Source organism: Mastomys coucha, unplaced genomic scaffold, assembly GCF_008632895.1.
Source record: "Mastomys coucha isolate ucsf_1 unplaced genomic scaffold, UCSF_Mcou_1 pScaffold22, whole genome shotgun sequence".
In the NCBI taxonomy this organism is placed as follows: Eukaryota; Metazoa; Chordata; class Mammalia; order Rodentia; family Muridae; genus Mastomys; species Mastomys coucha.
The window spans coordinates 262008947-262024784 of record NW_022196905.1 but is presented as its reverse complement, the minus strand read 5'-3'; the positions used below and the strand labels follow the sequence as shown (position 1 = coordinate 262024784).

The following is a 15838-nucleotide window of genomic DNA, read 5'->3' as shown; positions in this document are numbered from 1 at the left end:
CTACTGAAAACATTATGTAGCTCCTTATGGCCCAACATTTGGAATCCTCTCAAAAAGACATCACTCAGGGCTTCAAAGAAGCCAGAGTCGAAGTTCCCTCCTGTCTGAACTGACCAACCTTAGGTCCAGGGCCTATGGTCACAGGCCACACCTTTGCTCCCTAGCGATCTCCTTGGCTGGATGCTGGAGTCTAGCTTCTTTTCTGTGGATTTTGAATGGTCTTATCTGAAACGTCTGTTTGCAGTTGTCATCTGTTTTAATTAGTTTTTCAGTTACTCTGACAGCTGCTTTGCAAAGGCTGAGCAGCTCCCAGTCATCAGTGGTCACAAGCCACCACCGGTGGCCACAGGCTATGCAGGGCTCTCCTGCAAGCACTGCTCAGTACCTCCTTCCTCCCGCCCCTGATTCCAGTCTTTCAGCCCCTCAGGAAGGGATGTGTCCTCCTCTAGGCTGCCGGTGCCCTCTACAAATTCCTCATAGGTGGACTTCTCTGCAAAGGGTCGAGGGCCCAAGAGCTCTATCATGTCAGCTTTCTCCAGCACTTCTTTCTCCAGGAGACGCCTGCCAACCTGAAAAGGATGGCCACCCATTAGGCTGCTGTTCCCAGGACAGGGATGCACTTAGTGGTCCTGATCCAGTACAGAACCTAAGCTAAGTAGGACCACAGAGATCAGCATGGACCACACCCCAATCTAGGCCCCACTCACCTTCTCCACCTGCTCCCGGCACTCTGTGAGCAGCTCCAGGGTTCGATTATAGGCAGACCTGACAAGGCAGCGGACTTCTTCATCAATGAGCTGGGCAGTAGCCTCACTGTATGGCTTCTCCACCATGGTTTCGCCTTGTCTGGGGAAGTCAAAAGACACCTGGCCCAGCTTCTCACTCATTCCAAACTGCACAATCTGAAGAACAGGAAGGGCCCAGGGTAAGTCAAAGTCAAGGGAACAGACAGGGCCACACAGTAGGACACTCACTACTCCTTACCTGGGCATAGGCACTCTGGGTGACCTTCCTCAGGTCATCCTGAGCCCCTGTGGTGATCTGACCAAAGAACAGCTGCTCAGCCACTCTACCCCCCAGCATCATACACATTCGGTCGAAGAGCTGCTCCCGTGTGTAGAGGTACTGTTCACGGGGAAGGTACTGGGCATAGCCAAGCCCCTTGCCCCGAGGTATGATGGAAACCTGAAAAATAAGAACATAGAGCTGGAGAAATAGGTTCATGGTCAAGAGCATGTACTGCTCTTGGAAAAAAGTAGTTCTCACACTGGGCAACTTACAACCATCTGTAATTCCAGCCCCAAATCAGAGGCCTCCTTCCGGACTCTGTGAGGTCTGCCATTATATGAGCAAACCTACACCCAGACACACACCCAGACACATACCCAAACCCACCCACCCCCACACACACACACACCCCACACACACATACTACAATAAAGAGCAGGAGAAACAGCTCAACAGATAAGAGCACTGGTTGCGCTTGCGACAGATGAACCTGGGTTCAGTTCCCACCACCCACATAGTGGCTCACAAGCACCTGTTAACTCTATATCCTGAGTTCTAGGGCATCTGACCTTCTTGTGCTGAGAGCAAACATGCAGGCAAAACACTCATACACATGTACATAAATTAAAAAAAAAAAAAACAAACAACTAAAATTAATCTTTAAAAAAACTGGTCGGGCGGTGGTGGCGCACGCCTTTAATCCCAGCACTTGGGAGGCAGACGCAGGCGGATTTCTGAGTTCGAGGCCAGCCTGGTCTACAGAGTGAGTTCCAGGGCAGCCAGGGCTACATAGAGAAACACTCAGAAAAAAAAAAAAAAAAAAAACCTGAAAGTCTAGACTTTGTCAGCCTCAAACACAGCTCCACTAGGCCCTGAAGTGGCCATGGTCCCCTAATGACTGAGGATGGCAAGCTAAGAGCCCTGAGCATCGACCAATGGAGTTGCCTGAGGAGTACGCCCACCCAAACGGGCTCCGTGTCTGACTGTACAACAGGCTCTTGAGGATTTGAATGCACAATTACTTGCACAAGAGTCAGATCCAAACCTTAAGCTTAAACTAAGCCCCATCCAGAGCCAATCCCTCCTGCTCTGCCTCCCTGACCCAAAAGGGATCTGACAAACTACAGACCCACATATTTCGTGAAAACTAAGGGAGGCTGGGGGACAGTTATGACAGTAAAGGCCCTGACCACTAAGCTGTATGACCAGTTTAATGCCCAGGACCCATACAGTAGGAGAAAACTGGCTCCCACCTCTGACCATCATATGTGTGTACACACAGGCGGCAGGCAGGCAGGCACTCGAGCACACACACAGAGAGGAAAGTAGAAGAGCTGCAGAGCCATATCTGTGAGTGTCCTGTACCCATGTGGGCTGACACCTACAGAGCTGGAGACAGTACTTGGGCCTAGAGACCGCCAAGGCCATCCGCTGATAAACACAGCTTGAGCAACTGACCTTCAGCAGAGGGTCTGCATGCTCCAAGAACCAGCCCACCACTGCATGCCCAGCCTCGTGGTAGGCTACAGTTGTCTTTTCACTGGGTTGTAGGACCTGGGTCTTCTTCTCAAGGCCTACAAACCACATTCCAAGGAGTGAGAAACACGGGAGGAATGCCCGCTCCCAAACCCCCATGGGCACCCGGCAGTCTGGACTGACTGCCAGATCCCAGGCCCAGGCCTAGTCAGAAACCGCTCCCCTCTGTATCAGACAGTCTTCCCTCCGCGCCAGCTCCATCCTGCGCTCTACTCTGGAGTGAAAGCCATCTCCCAGAGCTGGAGGGCATCCATTCACTTACTATATCCAAACCTGACTCATTCTGCTTTAGAAAGCCATTTTCTGGGCTGGTAAGATGGCTTAGCAGGTCAGGAGCACTGGCTGATCTTCAGGAAGTCTAGAGTTCGATTCCCAGCACCCACACGGCACCTCACAACCACATGTAACTCCAGTTCCAAAGGGATCCCACCTCCTCTATGAGTACTGCACACATGATGTACACAGGCATACATGTAGGCAATATATATATATATATATCCACACACGTAGAAAAATTTAAAAAAAAATCTAAAAACAAAATGCAAGCCACTCTTAGCCAATCAACTTATAAGTCTAAATGCCAGCATCACTTTCTGTTATGTGTCAAGAAGCAACACCCAAGCGATGCAAAGAGGATGTTCTCAATGTCCACTCCGCAGACTTACAACAGGTGCTGGGCAAAGAGAGCAGATAACATTACGTGACGAGCTGTGCAGACCACCATTGCAAGGACCGATTGATTAGCTCCCCTGAGCAGCTGGAGTAGCCCTCAGGACTGCATGTCCTCCAAACTATTACTCTTCAAAAACAAAACCAAACCTCAGTGATAAAGCTCAAAGATGACTGCCAACAGGGCCAGACTTTAGCTTCTGACTCCAGGGGTGGAGCTTTCCTACAGTGAATTTTCCCGCCAGCTACAGACTGAGCACTGACCCTAAGCCTTACACCATAAGCCCTGATCCTAACGCCTGACTGAGCCCTGAGTAGCCATAGCCTGAGCCCTGAGTCCACAGCAGCATTTGGCAGCTCTCATCTCAGAGTCCTAAGAGACTAGCCTTAGTTCACCAGACTCCAGTTCCTGCCTGGCTAACACAGTTGGCTGAGCCGCTCTAGCTGCTGTCTGAACTACCCAGGTGGCTAGCGTGCTGGCTAGAGATGGAAGAGCAGATGAAGAAAACACACTAACATTCACTCCTTTAACTGCTATCCCGAGAGAGCTCAAGCAGTCGGCATCCTGGGATGGCCCCTGCTTAGCACAGGCTTTTCCTTGGAACCATCACTCATCCAAGCTCTGCTTCCCCTTCCTTCAAGCAGATGTCCCTGCCTTCTATATCTAATCCCAGGTCTGGCTTCCCAGGGCCTGCACACATCTCAGAGGGAGAGCCCTGGTTCTGACGTTAGGGTCAGAAAACTGAATTGTTTTCTTTTATGCTGAAATGAGGCTGTGCTATCTAAAACCGTCTGTCCCTTCACAGGGGATGCGGGCTCACCTCCAATGACCCTCTCGATGGCTTGTTCAAAGTGCTTCTCCTGGACAGAAAGGCAGAGATGGCGGGCAGCAATCAGGGCTGCTTCATTGCACACATTGGAAATATCAGCACCTGAATCAGGAGAAGAAAGCAAAGTCAGTGGTTCTGGCTGCTGGTGTTCCACTGAGATCAACTTTAGTAAAGGAAAATCTCAAGTAGAACCCAGGTTAAAGTGCAGGAGAAGATGTAGATAATAGATAATAATTGCTTCACCAGGTACTATTTTATTTTAAAGATTTATTTATTTATATGAGTACAATGTAGCTGCATTCAGACACACCAGAAGAGGTCATCAGATAGTTATGAGCCACCATGTGCTTGCTGGGAATTGAACTCAGGACCTCTGGAAGAGCAGTCAGCACTCTTAACCACTGAGCTATATCTCTCTAGCCCCATCACTGGGCACTATTTTTATTTATTTATTTATTTATTTATTTATTATTTATTTAGATTTTCAAGACAGGGTTTCTCTGTGTAGCCCTGGCTGTCCTGGAACTCACTCTGTAGACCAAGCTGGCCTCCGAACTTAGAGATCCGCCTGCCTCTACCTCCCAAGTGCTGAGATTAAAGATGTGCGCCCCCACTGCCCAGCTCCTTCTGCCTTTTACAATCTGTAAATTCACTCTGGCAGTCACAGAATACTCAGCTGATGGTTTGTCAGCACTTCTTCTAGGCTCTCGTTTCTAAATCAGAGCCAGGAGTTCATCACCAAGGACCCTGTGTCACTCTGAAGCGTGAGTCTCTGGTTCCTTTCGGGTTTCATGTTTGCCTCACAAGCCTCTCTCTGGGCCTGAGTTTATTACTACATTTGAGGTCACTGAGTTTCTTGGACATATGTACGCACGCGTGTCTTTTATCCCAATTTGGGAAGTTTTGTGTTGTCACATCTTTAAATATTCCCCTGCCCTTCTTTTCTGTCCTGTCTAACAGGTGGTGCTGGGCCACCACAGGCTCTTCCTAGTCTCCATTTTCTTCTTTCTGTCCCACAGACTTGAACATTTGGTTTGACTATCCCTCGCCTTCTGCCTGCCCAACCCCCCTGCTCTGTCTTCCCAGTAAATCCCACACCCTTACAGAAATTTTCACCTCCAGATTTACTTATTTGGTTATTTCTTTGGTTTTTTTTTTTTTGAAAGAGGGTTTCTCTGTGGAGCTCTGGCTATTCTGGAACTCCATTTGTACACCAGGCTGGCCTCGAACTCTGCCTCTTTTTTTTTTTCTGCCCGAGCTGAGGACTGAACCCAGGGCCTTGAGCTTGCGAGGCAAGCACTCTACCACTGAGCTAAATCCCCAACCTCTGCCTCTGCCTCTGCCTCTGCCTCTGCCTCTGCCTCTTGAGTGCTGGGATTAAAGGCCTGGCTCAACTCCAGATTTATATACTTGGATCCATGTATACATCCACTCTCTTTTTACTGAGATGGTTTTCCGAATTTCCTTTCGTTCTTTGTCCATGTTTTCTTTTAGATCTTTGAGAATATTTAGATACTTAATTTTAAGAACTTTAAAAATTACATTTATTTATGTACTGTGTATGCATGCGAACACAGTGTGGTGATCAAATGACAAGCCGTGGGAGCTGGTTCTCTTTCCACTCTGTGGGTTACTGGGATCCATGAGCCCCCTTACCTCACCATTTTAAAAATTGCAAGCTGGGCAATGGTGGCACATAGGAGACAGACGCAGGTAGATCTCTATGAGTTCAAGGCCAACCTGGTCTACAGAGTGAGTTCTAGGACAGGCAGGGCTACACAGAGAAACCCTGTCTCAAAACAAACAAACTCTTATTATGCTTAATACTGGGGAAAGCATTAAGGTTTCAGTTAATCACCATCCTAAATTTTAGTACCTGCTTTTATTTTTCTTGATATATTGCAGGGCAAAAAGTATGTTTCTGGGGAAACATCCAAGAAAAAAATTGTTGTTCCTCCTATTCAAAAATCATCCAGATGGAGAAGCAGCCTTCAACAGCAGGAACCAATGGAGGCCACCCACCATGGGTGTTAGTGACTACACTCTAGTCCTTTGGGAGAGCAGCAAACAATCTTAGCCATTGAGCCATCTCTCCTGCCCCGGGAGTGCACTTTGCTGAAGTGGCATCCTGAAGTCCTTGTGGAATGGGTCGGAGTGAGTTCTGGGGAAGTTCTTAGTCCTCCCCAACGAGGAACACGGTTGAATTTCCTTGCTTAGCGCTACAAGCTTAAGATCCTTAGAGGCTCAGTGAGGAAACCTAAAGTCTGGGTAACTTACTCTGGTTTCTTAGCTGACTATGCAAGTGGACAACTGAGCTCCACAAGAGGCAAGAAATGGGCCAGGAAGGACACTCTAGACAGAACACCGAGAAGGCCCTTCACATTAGCCTGGCAAAAACTTCTCACCACTACACCACAGACAAACATATGCTGTGTGGGTGTGCCCCCCCCAGTGCTGAGCAGGACGCTATTATCAGGAACCAGAGGAAAAATGCTCCTAATGACCCATATGATAGAAGGAGAGAGCTATGGGTCAGAAGACCTGCAACGACCTGCCTCAGAAACCATGAGGCAACTGGATTTCAGAGGGCTGCTCTGGAGAGGCAAACAGGACAGGAACCCCCTGGATAGGTTCCACCCAGTTCAGTGGTTCAAACCACTCTGGTAAGGAAACAAGAATCCTAGTAGCAGAGACTAAGTTTTGAGAGGAAAAGACAAGCCAGACGAGCACCCCAGATGGAGTCAAGACCACAGTGTGATATAACTTATCGCTTCAGTGCTTCTCCCTTGTTATTTTTCATCTCTGTAGCAAAGACTTCAATATAAACAGAAATCCACAAACTCAAATGGGTATCAACAGGCATTAGGCTAAGAAGAAATGAAGCCTTTGAAACATTCAGGAGGTTCAAAATTCTACAAACCATGGTGAGCATTTACCAGGACCAAATGCACAGCTGAGTGCAATAGTGGCCCCTGCTAAATGAGCACCCAGTCACAACACTCACCAGTGAAGCCTGGAGTAAGAGCTGCCAGCTTCCTCGAAAGAGCATCCTTGCTGAGCCTTTCATCCAGCTTGAGTGGACGCAAGTGGACCTTGAAAATAGAGGACCTGCCTTTGATATCAGGGGGACCTAATTAAAAAAAAATGAGACATACAAAATTATGTTCTCAGAGCTTCTAAAATGGGATTCCCCACAACTACTTCACAAAACTTCGAGGACAGCAGCAGAGCTCCCTGCCTCCATCACTTGACTGCAGCCAGGTTGAAAATGGCCCCAAAGCCCCAAGTGTACTTGTACCGGGCAATGCTGCCATTAGAACACCTTCCTGAACTAGGTATGTAGCTTACTGGTAGAGTTAGCATGGACTGGGCCAATCACCAGTAAAAGACATACTTACAGCACACACCCTTACATACACACTCTCACAAACACACTCTCACAGTTACACATGCACACTCATGCTCAGTCTCATATACACTCACACGCACACAGTCACACACTCTTGCGCACATTCTAACAAATGCAAACAAACACAAACCTTGCCACCTTCTAATCTTAAATCCATTGCCAAGGCCATGTGACTGAACAGAGACTGTTCTGAACACAGGCAATGTCCACAAGATCAATGTGTTCCACTTGGGAAATGCTAAGCGAGGGTTAGTATCCTTGACCTTCAGGGAGGAGATGGAATAAATCCTTGATAACTAAAGTATCAAGGTTTTATAAACCTAAATGAAAATAATACCCGGACAAGAGAAACGCCCTACACCATTCTTACCTGTATTCACTACAAGGACATCTGGAAAGGCCAAACCACAAATTCCCAAAATGTCACAGTGTCAACACTTCAAATGCTTGGAAAATGAGTTCTACATGACTTTAACCTCAGGGACCGAAGACCACACCCAAGACACACATGCAGTGGACTCACCGATGTAGATCTGGCGGTCAAACCGGCCAGGCCGTGTCAGGGCTGGGTCAAGGATATCAGGACGATTGGTGCCAGCTAACACGACCACATTAGTGGCAGAGTTGAACCCTAAACAGAAGGGAGGTTGGTTAATGATGAAGGTAGGCAACACCAGAGCCTGCATGACCATTCCAAACCATCCCAGCTTGTTCCTGGAAACAATTCTAGAAGCTGCATCTGCTCTCGACAAGCCACTCCCTGTGCCTTGCCCTTTGACTACTTTGGCTGTGTGGCCTTTTGTTGGATCACACCTGAGTACAACTGATTCTGTGACTCTCTGGCAAAATACCAAACCCAGGGAGGCTTACGGATCTCAACAAGATCCTAAAGCCAAAAAGAAGACAAATCTACCACAGATCCAGTGGAAGTTTTTCCAAACTCAGAAGCTGGGACAATGCCCAGAGTGACGTGGAGAGAAGCCCTGGCTAGACTCGCTCTAAGGTCAGTAGAACAGGGTCCAAAAGAAAGGTGTCTGGCTGAGTCCACTCTATCCTACATGCACCAAAAGGACACTCGTACCTATGTGCACCATCTGCCTCCCCAGGGAAGCACATGCCTTCATGAAAGCTAATCTGCTGCCTCCTGGCAGGTAGGGAACAAATCCCCCACCGTGCAGTGAGGAACTCTGTGTGGATCAAACTCTGACTGTTCACTCTGGTTTGTTTTGGTTCTTCCTGAAAATTAGAAGGCGTCACCCAAACAGGGTGACGCATGCCTACACTCCCAGCACTCAGGAGATGGAGGTGGGAAGAGACAGAGCTAAGTCAGCCTACATAGTAAGAGATATACATGTGTAACTATGTATGTATTCCTATGGAAACCAAGCCCAGCAGATCCACTCACCATCCATCTCCACAAGCATCTGGTTTAAAGTGTTTTCCTGTTCACTCTGGCCTCCCAGATGGCCACGACCTCGCTTCCTGCCAATTGCATCAATCTCATCAATGAATAAAATACAAGGAGCGTGTTTTCGGGCCATTGCAAACATGTCACGGACCTGGAAAAGGAACCCAGACCCTGTTTTGTTATTTACATTCCCATCACACATGAATCAGCTCACGAACGGCCGTCCTTAGATATAGCAGCACCTCTCTGATGGAGGCACTCAGGGTTGTCCCACCCAAAGCCTATAGCTACATGAGATGACTGGTCCTGGACAAGAAGTGTGATAGCGCCCTCTATAGCTGATTACCTACCCGTGCTGGCCCAACACCAACAAACATTTCCAGGAACTCCGACCCATTCACAGTGATGAAGGGCACGTTGGCCTCCCCAGCAGTTGCTTTTGCAAGAAGTGTTTTACCAGTACCAGGTGGACCAGTGAGCATCGCTCCCTGCAATAAAAAAAAAAAGAGACACCAAGTTTTCCAGAAAGACAGAAAGTACACTGGGAATAAGCTCAGTTCCTATTTAAAGCTAAAAGGTAATTTGTTTCCTAACACATATAGGCAACTTCTAAGACTAATAAGAATCTTATCATATACACCACGTGGACCTAGGATTTTTAGATCGAGGCTCTTTTCTCTTTAAAACATTAATGTACATGATTGGAGAAATGGCTCAGCAGAGGTAAGGTGGTAAGGAGGCATTAAGATCAGAGTTTGATTTCTATAACCAATGTAAACAGCCAGGTGCAGAGATCAACTTGTAACCACAGCGTCAAGAAGGCAGGTTGACTCCCATGGGCTCTCTGGTCAATAAGCCAGCCTCGGCTACTCACAATCTACAGGCCAAAGGAGACTCTGTCTCAAAATAGATGGTGAAGGGCTCCTAAGAAATGACACCCAAAGTTGTCCTCTGGCCAACCCCCTCCCCTGCACATGTACCCAAACCTACATGTGTACACATGAATACATACACATATACAATTGATGCATTCCCCATGCAGGAATGGGTCCAGGAGTAGCTGCTAGTTCACAGCACCAGGATGCTTCCTAATGATTACTGCCTAACTGCACCCTGAAACAGCAGCACCCATCCCCATGGCCACCCAGGGGTGAAGCACAACTGCCTGTTGAAACCTTGGCAAGTGAATCTTGCCCAAGCCTTTCTGGCTTTGAAGATGGACACAACTCATTTTGAGTGGCTCCCTCAGTTATCCAACTCAGGCATCTAAGGACCCAAGTGTTAATCCCCAGAATCAGGGTAAAGGTGCACACCTTTAATCCCAGCACTCAAGAGGCAGAGGCACACTGACCTCTCTGTAAATTTGAGGCCAACCTGGTCTATGGAATCCCAAGACGGTTAGGACTACATAGAGAAAGCCTGTCTCGGAAAGAAGGAGGGGAGGGAGAGAGGGAAGGAAGGAAGGGGAAGGGAAGAAGGGAAGGAGAGAGAGGAAGGAAGGAAGGAAGGAAGGAAGGAAGGAAGGAAGGAAGGAAGGAGGGAAGAAAAGAAGGGCAACCAAACAAGCCCAGACTGTTAGGTTTGCTGGCAAAGTTCCATCCCCCACAGAGCTATCACACCCAACTGAATATATTTCTTTATTAATGTGCATGTGTGGGCACATACATGCCACTGAATACATGTAGAAGTCAGAGGACAACTCTGAAGGTGGCTCTCTCTCTTCTTCTCTCATGTAAACCCAGGGATCAGACTTGGTTCATCAGGCTTGGTGGTGGGTGTCTTTACCATCACACTGCCCTTAGAAAAAGATCTAAGATAGTTTGTTTCTTTTGGGCATGGTGGCATACGCTTTTAATCCCAGCACTGGGGAAACAGGCAGATGAAGCTCTATGAGAAAGCAGCCTGGACTACACAGTGAGACTCTTGCTAGTCTGGGCTATAATAGTGGGACTCTGGCCAAACTGGGCTACATAGTAAGACCTGGTCCAAACAGCAAACCTTGTGTCTAGAGTTCAGAGTGCTAGATTACCATTAGGACATTGTAGATGAGAGCAGAACATGAAAAATCAAGCAAACAACAGATGTGAGGGTTTTTTTGTTTCATTTTCTGAGACAGTATCATCTATTTTATAGCACAGGCTAGCCATGAACTCACTATGTAGCCTAGGCTAGCCCTGAACTCTCACTAGTCCTCCTGCTTCCACCTCCCAAGTGCTAGAACTACAGGCCCAGGCCATTTTACCAAACACACTGACTTTGAATGTCCTCTCCCACAAGCACTATTTCTGTCCTCTATTGTGACTAACAGAAACCTACAGAAAAAGAAACTTTGTTAACTATTTGTCTCTTCTGCTTCCCAGGAGTCTGCCCTTCATCTTGCAGCCTAGACTAGATCACTGTTTCCCGAAATCCATACCTTTGGAATTTTGGCTCCTAAGTCCTGATATTGCTTTGGGTTCTTGAGGAAATTCACAAACTCCATAATTTCCAGTTTGGCTTCTTCACAGCCAGCCACATCTGCAAATCGCACATCGATGTTGTTCTTTAAGATCTTGGCTGTTGTCTCACCAACACTGAAGAGGCCGCCTCCTCGCCCACCTCGACCAGTCCCCATTGGGCCCCTCCTCATAGCATAGAGGAGTATGCTAACCAGGACCAGACTGGGCAGGAGACTTCTAAGAAGAGAGCTGCAAAATCCAAGAAAACCATTTGCTACATTCACTTAAAAGAAAGGCCGGAAGTTCCATTGTCATGCAGAAAGAGAAATCCACTCTAAATCTTTCACTGCACAAAAGAGACAGTTTCTAAAATGTTCCGAAGTCTGCCTACAGGACTGGCCTATCCAGTCCTAAGAGCACTGTGGCTGCTCTGACCCACCTGACAGAAGGCTTGGTCTGACAGAGCCCATGCTTTCCTCAGGAGACTCTGACTCAGCAATACTTTTTAAAGGCTGCCTGGCATTCTCTTTGTAATAAACAGACATAAGCCAGTGCCGTGGTGTATACTTGGGAGGCTGAAGCAGAATCGCTTAAACCAAGAAGTTGCGACTTGGACAGTAAACATATCTATATCAGACTATATCTCAAAACCAAAACATTTAAAAATAAGTAGACCAAAATGCAGGGCAGTGGTGGTGCACACCTTTACTCCCAGTACTTGGAAGGCAGAGGCTAAGTTTGAGACCAACCTGATCCACAGAGCTATAGAGCAAGTCCTAAGACAACCCAGGCTACAGAGATACCTTGTCTCGAGAAAAAAACAAAAGACAAAACAAAATAAACCCAACCCATTTTTTTAGTATTGATACTGTACATATCAGCAGACGGCTATGTTTAAAAAAACCTCGCTCCAAAGTCCATGCTTGGGCTGGAGAGAAGGCTCAGCTGGTAAGAGCACCGACTGTTCTTCCGAAGGTCATGAGTTCAAATCCCAGCAACCATATGGTGGCTTACAACCACCCATAATAAGATCTGACGCCCTCTTCTGGTGGGTCTGAAGACAGCCACAGTGTACTCACATATAATAAATAAATCTTTAAAAACAAAAAACAAAAAATACTGGAGGCTTTGTGTTCAGAGTCAGATGTCTGCACGAGAGTCTCCCCCAGACCCCTGCATCCCTAGAACTCACCCGTCACTCTCAGTAGTATAGACCACCGCAGCCTGGTTGGTGGGCTCAATGCCCAGCTCCCACTGAGCAGATTCAAGGTTCCGTTCAAAGGTGTCAACACTACCAATGTTAAACCACACAAACTTCTGCAGAGACCAAAAGGAAGTTTACTCTATACCACTTTGTTCCACAGAGAATGCTCTGACACAGTCATCCACACTTGTATTCTCACATTACTGATGCCTCTTTCCCTAGCTCTGCCGCTGGAAGCAGACAAATCCCTTCCTGAAACCAGCTTCAACCCTAAGAACACAAACAGCAGCTCATCCAATTCTGGGCACACAAACCTTCAAGGCTTTAAGTTCTGCATAACACAAAATGCTGCAGCAACAGCTCAAGTTTCTCTTTTGTCATTTTATTCTTTCTTCACAAATTTTGGCAAAGAGATTACATATTACCTGACAAACATTAATACAGTAGCCGGACAATGGCGGCGTATGCCTTTAATTCTAAACTTGAGAGGCAGAGGCAGGTGGATTTCTGAGTCTGAAGCCAGCCTGGTCTACAGAGTAAGTTCCAGGACAGCCTGGGCTACACGGAGAAACCCTGTCTTGAAAAACCAAAATAACAATCATCATCATCATCATCATCATCATCATCATCATCATCATAATAATGTAGTCTTAATGCTTCCTTTATTAACCATTATCAATTTAAGACAATAAGAATAATTTTTAAACTTCATTTAAAAATTATATTTTATATATGAGTATTTTGTATGTAAAATGTCTTTGCACTATGTGCATGTCAGGTACCTGATGAGGGCAGAAGAGAGCAAAAGATGCCCTGGAACTGAGTTATGAATGCCCATGAGCCTCCATGGGTGGCTTTAAACATGGCTTTCATGTCTGAAATCAAGCCTGAGACCTCTAGAGGTACAGCCAAAGTTCCTTTAACTACTGAGCTGTTTTCCTCCAGTTCAAACCATCATAAGCAACATAGACTATTGGCCAACTGGCAATGTAATATACTGAATGGACCAATATAGTTTATACTTTTTAAAAATAATATATCCAGGGACTGGAGAGGTGACTCAGCAACTGAGAGTACTGTTCTCCAAATGTGGTTCCCAGCACCAAGTCAGGAGGCTCACAACCACCTGTCACTCCAGCTCCCAGGGGATCTAGGCCTCAGCCTCAGTAAACATGACACCCTCACATGCACACACAAAACTAAACATGATAAAAATCGATTTTAAAAAAGGTAGCTTGCAGCGGGTAAGAGCACTGACTGCTCTTCCAGCGGTCCTAAGTTCAAATCCCAGCAACCACATGGTGGCTCACAGCCATCTGTAATGAGATCTGATGCCCTCTTCTGGTGTGTCTGAAGACAGCAACAGTGTGCTTATATATAATAAATAAGTAAATAAATAAGTCTTAAAAAAAAAAAAGGTAGCTTGGTGTGGTGGAGCGTGCCTTTAACGCCAGCATCAGGAGGCGGAGGTAAGTGGACCTCTATGAGTTTGAGGCCGCCTGGTCTGCACACTTCCAGGACTACATAGCTCAACAAACAAACAAATGTATGTACGTATCTGGGACACATGGCCTTAAATTCACCTCTCACCTCAGATGTCATCCCAGGAACAGGAATAACACGCACAAACTGCTTGTTCACAACCTCAAGCCGATCCACCTTGGAGAAAGAAAAAGCAGTTGTAACAGCTGAGGCAGCAGCAGGGAATCCAAGGCAGCCCTAAGCACTGTGGTCATGGGGACACCTGCACCCTAAACAATACCTCATCCCAAACCTCCGCAGCCTACTCTAACATTTAGTTTCTTATAAGCCTGGGGTGTGAAGCTATCCCATCTTTTTTTTCTTTTTTTTTTTGGTTTTTCGAGACAGGGTTTCTCTGTGTAGCCCTGGCTGTCCTGGAACTCACTCTGTAGACCAGGTTGTCCTTGAATTCAGAAATCCACCTGCCTCTGCCTCCCAAGTGCTGAGAGGCACCAGGAATTCCAGAACTCTCTAATTTGGTACATCTGAGCTCTGTTCCAGACTACACTAACACCCTAAATACAAGCCAGTCTAATACTGACAAGACTGGAAAATCTGCGCGTACTCGATGTGTATGACTGCGGGTGCACCCGGCCCACACATGCAGACAAGAAAAGACAACCTCAGGGGTCAGTGTTCACCTCCTACCTTCTTCTAGAGCAGCGGTTCACAACCTTCCCCACACTGCAACCCTGGTGACCCCAGCCATAAGATTATTTCATTGCTGCCCCATAACTGTAATGTTGCTGTTGCTATGAATTGTAATGTAAATAGCTGTTTGTCTAGGTGACCCTGTCAAAGGGGTTGACAACTGCTATAGATTCCAGACAACATCGGTCTCTCTGCTGCATACTGTAGATGGGCTTCTCCTCTCCTCACTTCCCATCTCCCATAGGTGCACAAGGTCACAGGCAGTCTTGCTGTGCGTCCAGCTTTTATGTGGCTTCTGAGGATCTTAACTCAGATCATCATGCTTGCACAGCAAGCATCTGTACCTACAGATATAGTAAAACCCTGAGTGCAGACCTGATCCCGATTCAGAAGTATTTCATTCACAACAACAAAAAAACGTTAAACAAATCATACTCTGGGCGTAGTGGTGTACATCTTTAACCCCAGCACTTGGAGGCAGAGGCAAGTAGATCTCTGTGAGGACAGTTAGGACAGAGAAATTCTGTCTCGAAAAAATAAAACAAAAAATAAAAGCAAAAACTGTCCAGGGCTTGCCAACAGAGGCCAGAGGTACAATGGTGAAAAAAGATGTGAGTCAGACATGAGATTGAAACCCAAAGACTAAAGGATAGAGCCAAAATGCAAAAGCCAAGCTACAAAAGACAATGCATCTCATGATTATCTTACGGCAGCTGCTACCCAACCAGAAGGTAGGCCTGAGAGTGCTCTGCCTGAGCTGTTCCTATGAAAGTTCCTACATCTGGGCTATGCCTCAGGTGGCCTCTGAGGACAGTCATCACACAGCAGTCCAACTCTCTGCCCCTCCTTGAGCTCACAGCACTGAGGGGACTGTAAACCTCCTCCACAGCTCTCTTCCCAAGTAGACAATCTATAGTCTCCTCACCAGACCCCTGGCCAGGTAATACTGTACAAAGTGTTTCCAGGTGATCTCTTTTCCAGGATCTCGAAAATAGAAATATAAAAATCCCATAGCCACACCAGCTCCCAAAATAGCCAGACTCCGGAAGTCCTTGTCGTCCCAAGGAAACTCTCCCTAAGGAAGAAAAAATAACACATTTTGTAATTAAATAACAGGTGGTTTCCTTTTTCTTTCTTTCTTCTTCTTCTTTTTTTTTTTTTTTT

The 15838-nt window shown here is 46.7% G+C and overlaps 1 protein-coding gene across 3 annotated transcripts in view; it reads right to left on the bottom strand.

Annotated features, from left to right (window-relative positions):
* Positions 1–237: 237 nt before the first annotated feature.
* Positions 238–15838, bottom strand: part of LOC116070371 (AFG3-like protein 1) — a 28060-nt gene continuing 12459 nt past the window's right edge. For all 3 annotated transcript variants that reach the window (XM_031341749.1, XM_031341750.1, XM_031341751.1), the window contains 13 exons: positions 15600–15749; positions 14093–14161; positions 12491–12615; positions 11277–11547; positions 9211–9348; positions 8858–9011; positions 7976–8083; positions 7048–7173; positions 4035–4145; positions 2467–2582; positions 985–1185; positions 708–902; positions 238–569 (listed from right to left, as the gene is read on the bottom strand). In XM_031341749.1, the coding sequence (XP_031197609.1) occupies positions 351–569; positions 708–902; positions 985–1185; positions 2467–2582; positions 4035–4145; positions 7048–7173; positions 7976–8083; positions 8858–9011; positions 9211–9348; positions 11277–11547; positions 12491–12615; positions 14093–14161; positions 15600–15749 (1983 nt within the window). In that variant the 3' untranslated portion in view covers positions 238–350. The remainder of the gene's footprint in view (positions 570–707; positions 903–984; positions 1186–2466; positions 2583–4034; positions 4146–7047; positions 7174–7975; positions 8084–8857; positions 9012–9210; positions 9349–11276; positions 11548–12490; positions 12616–14092; positions 14162–15599; positions 15750–15838) is intronic.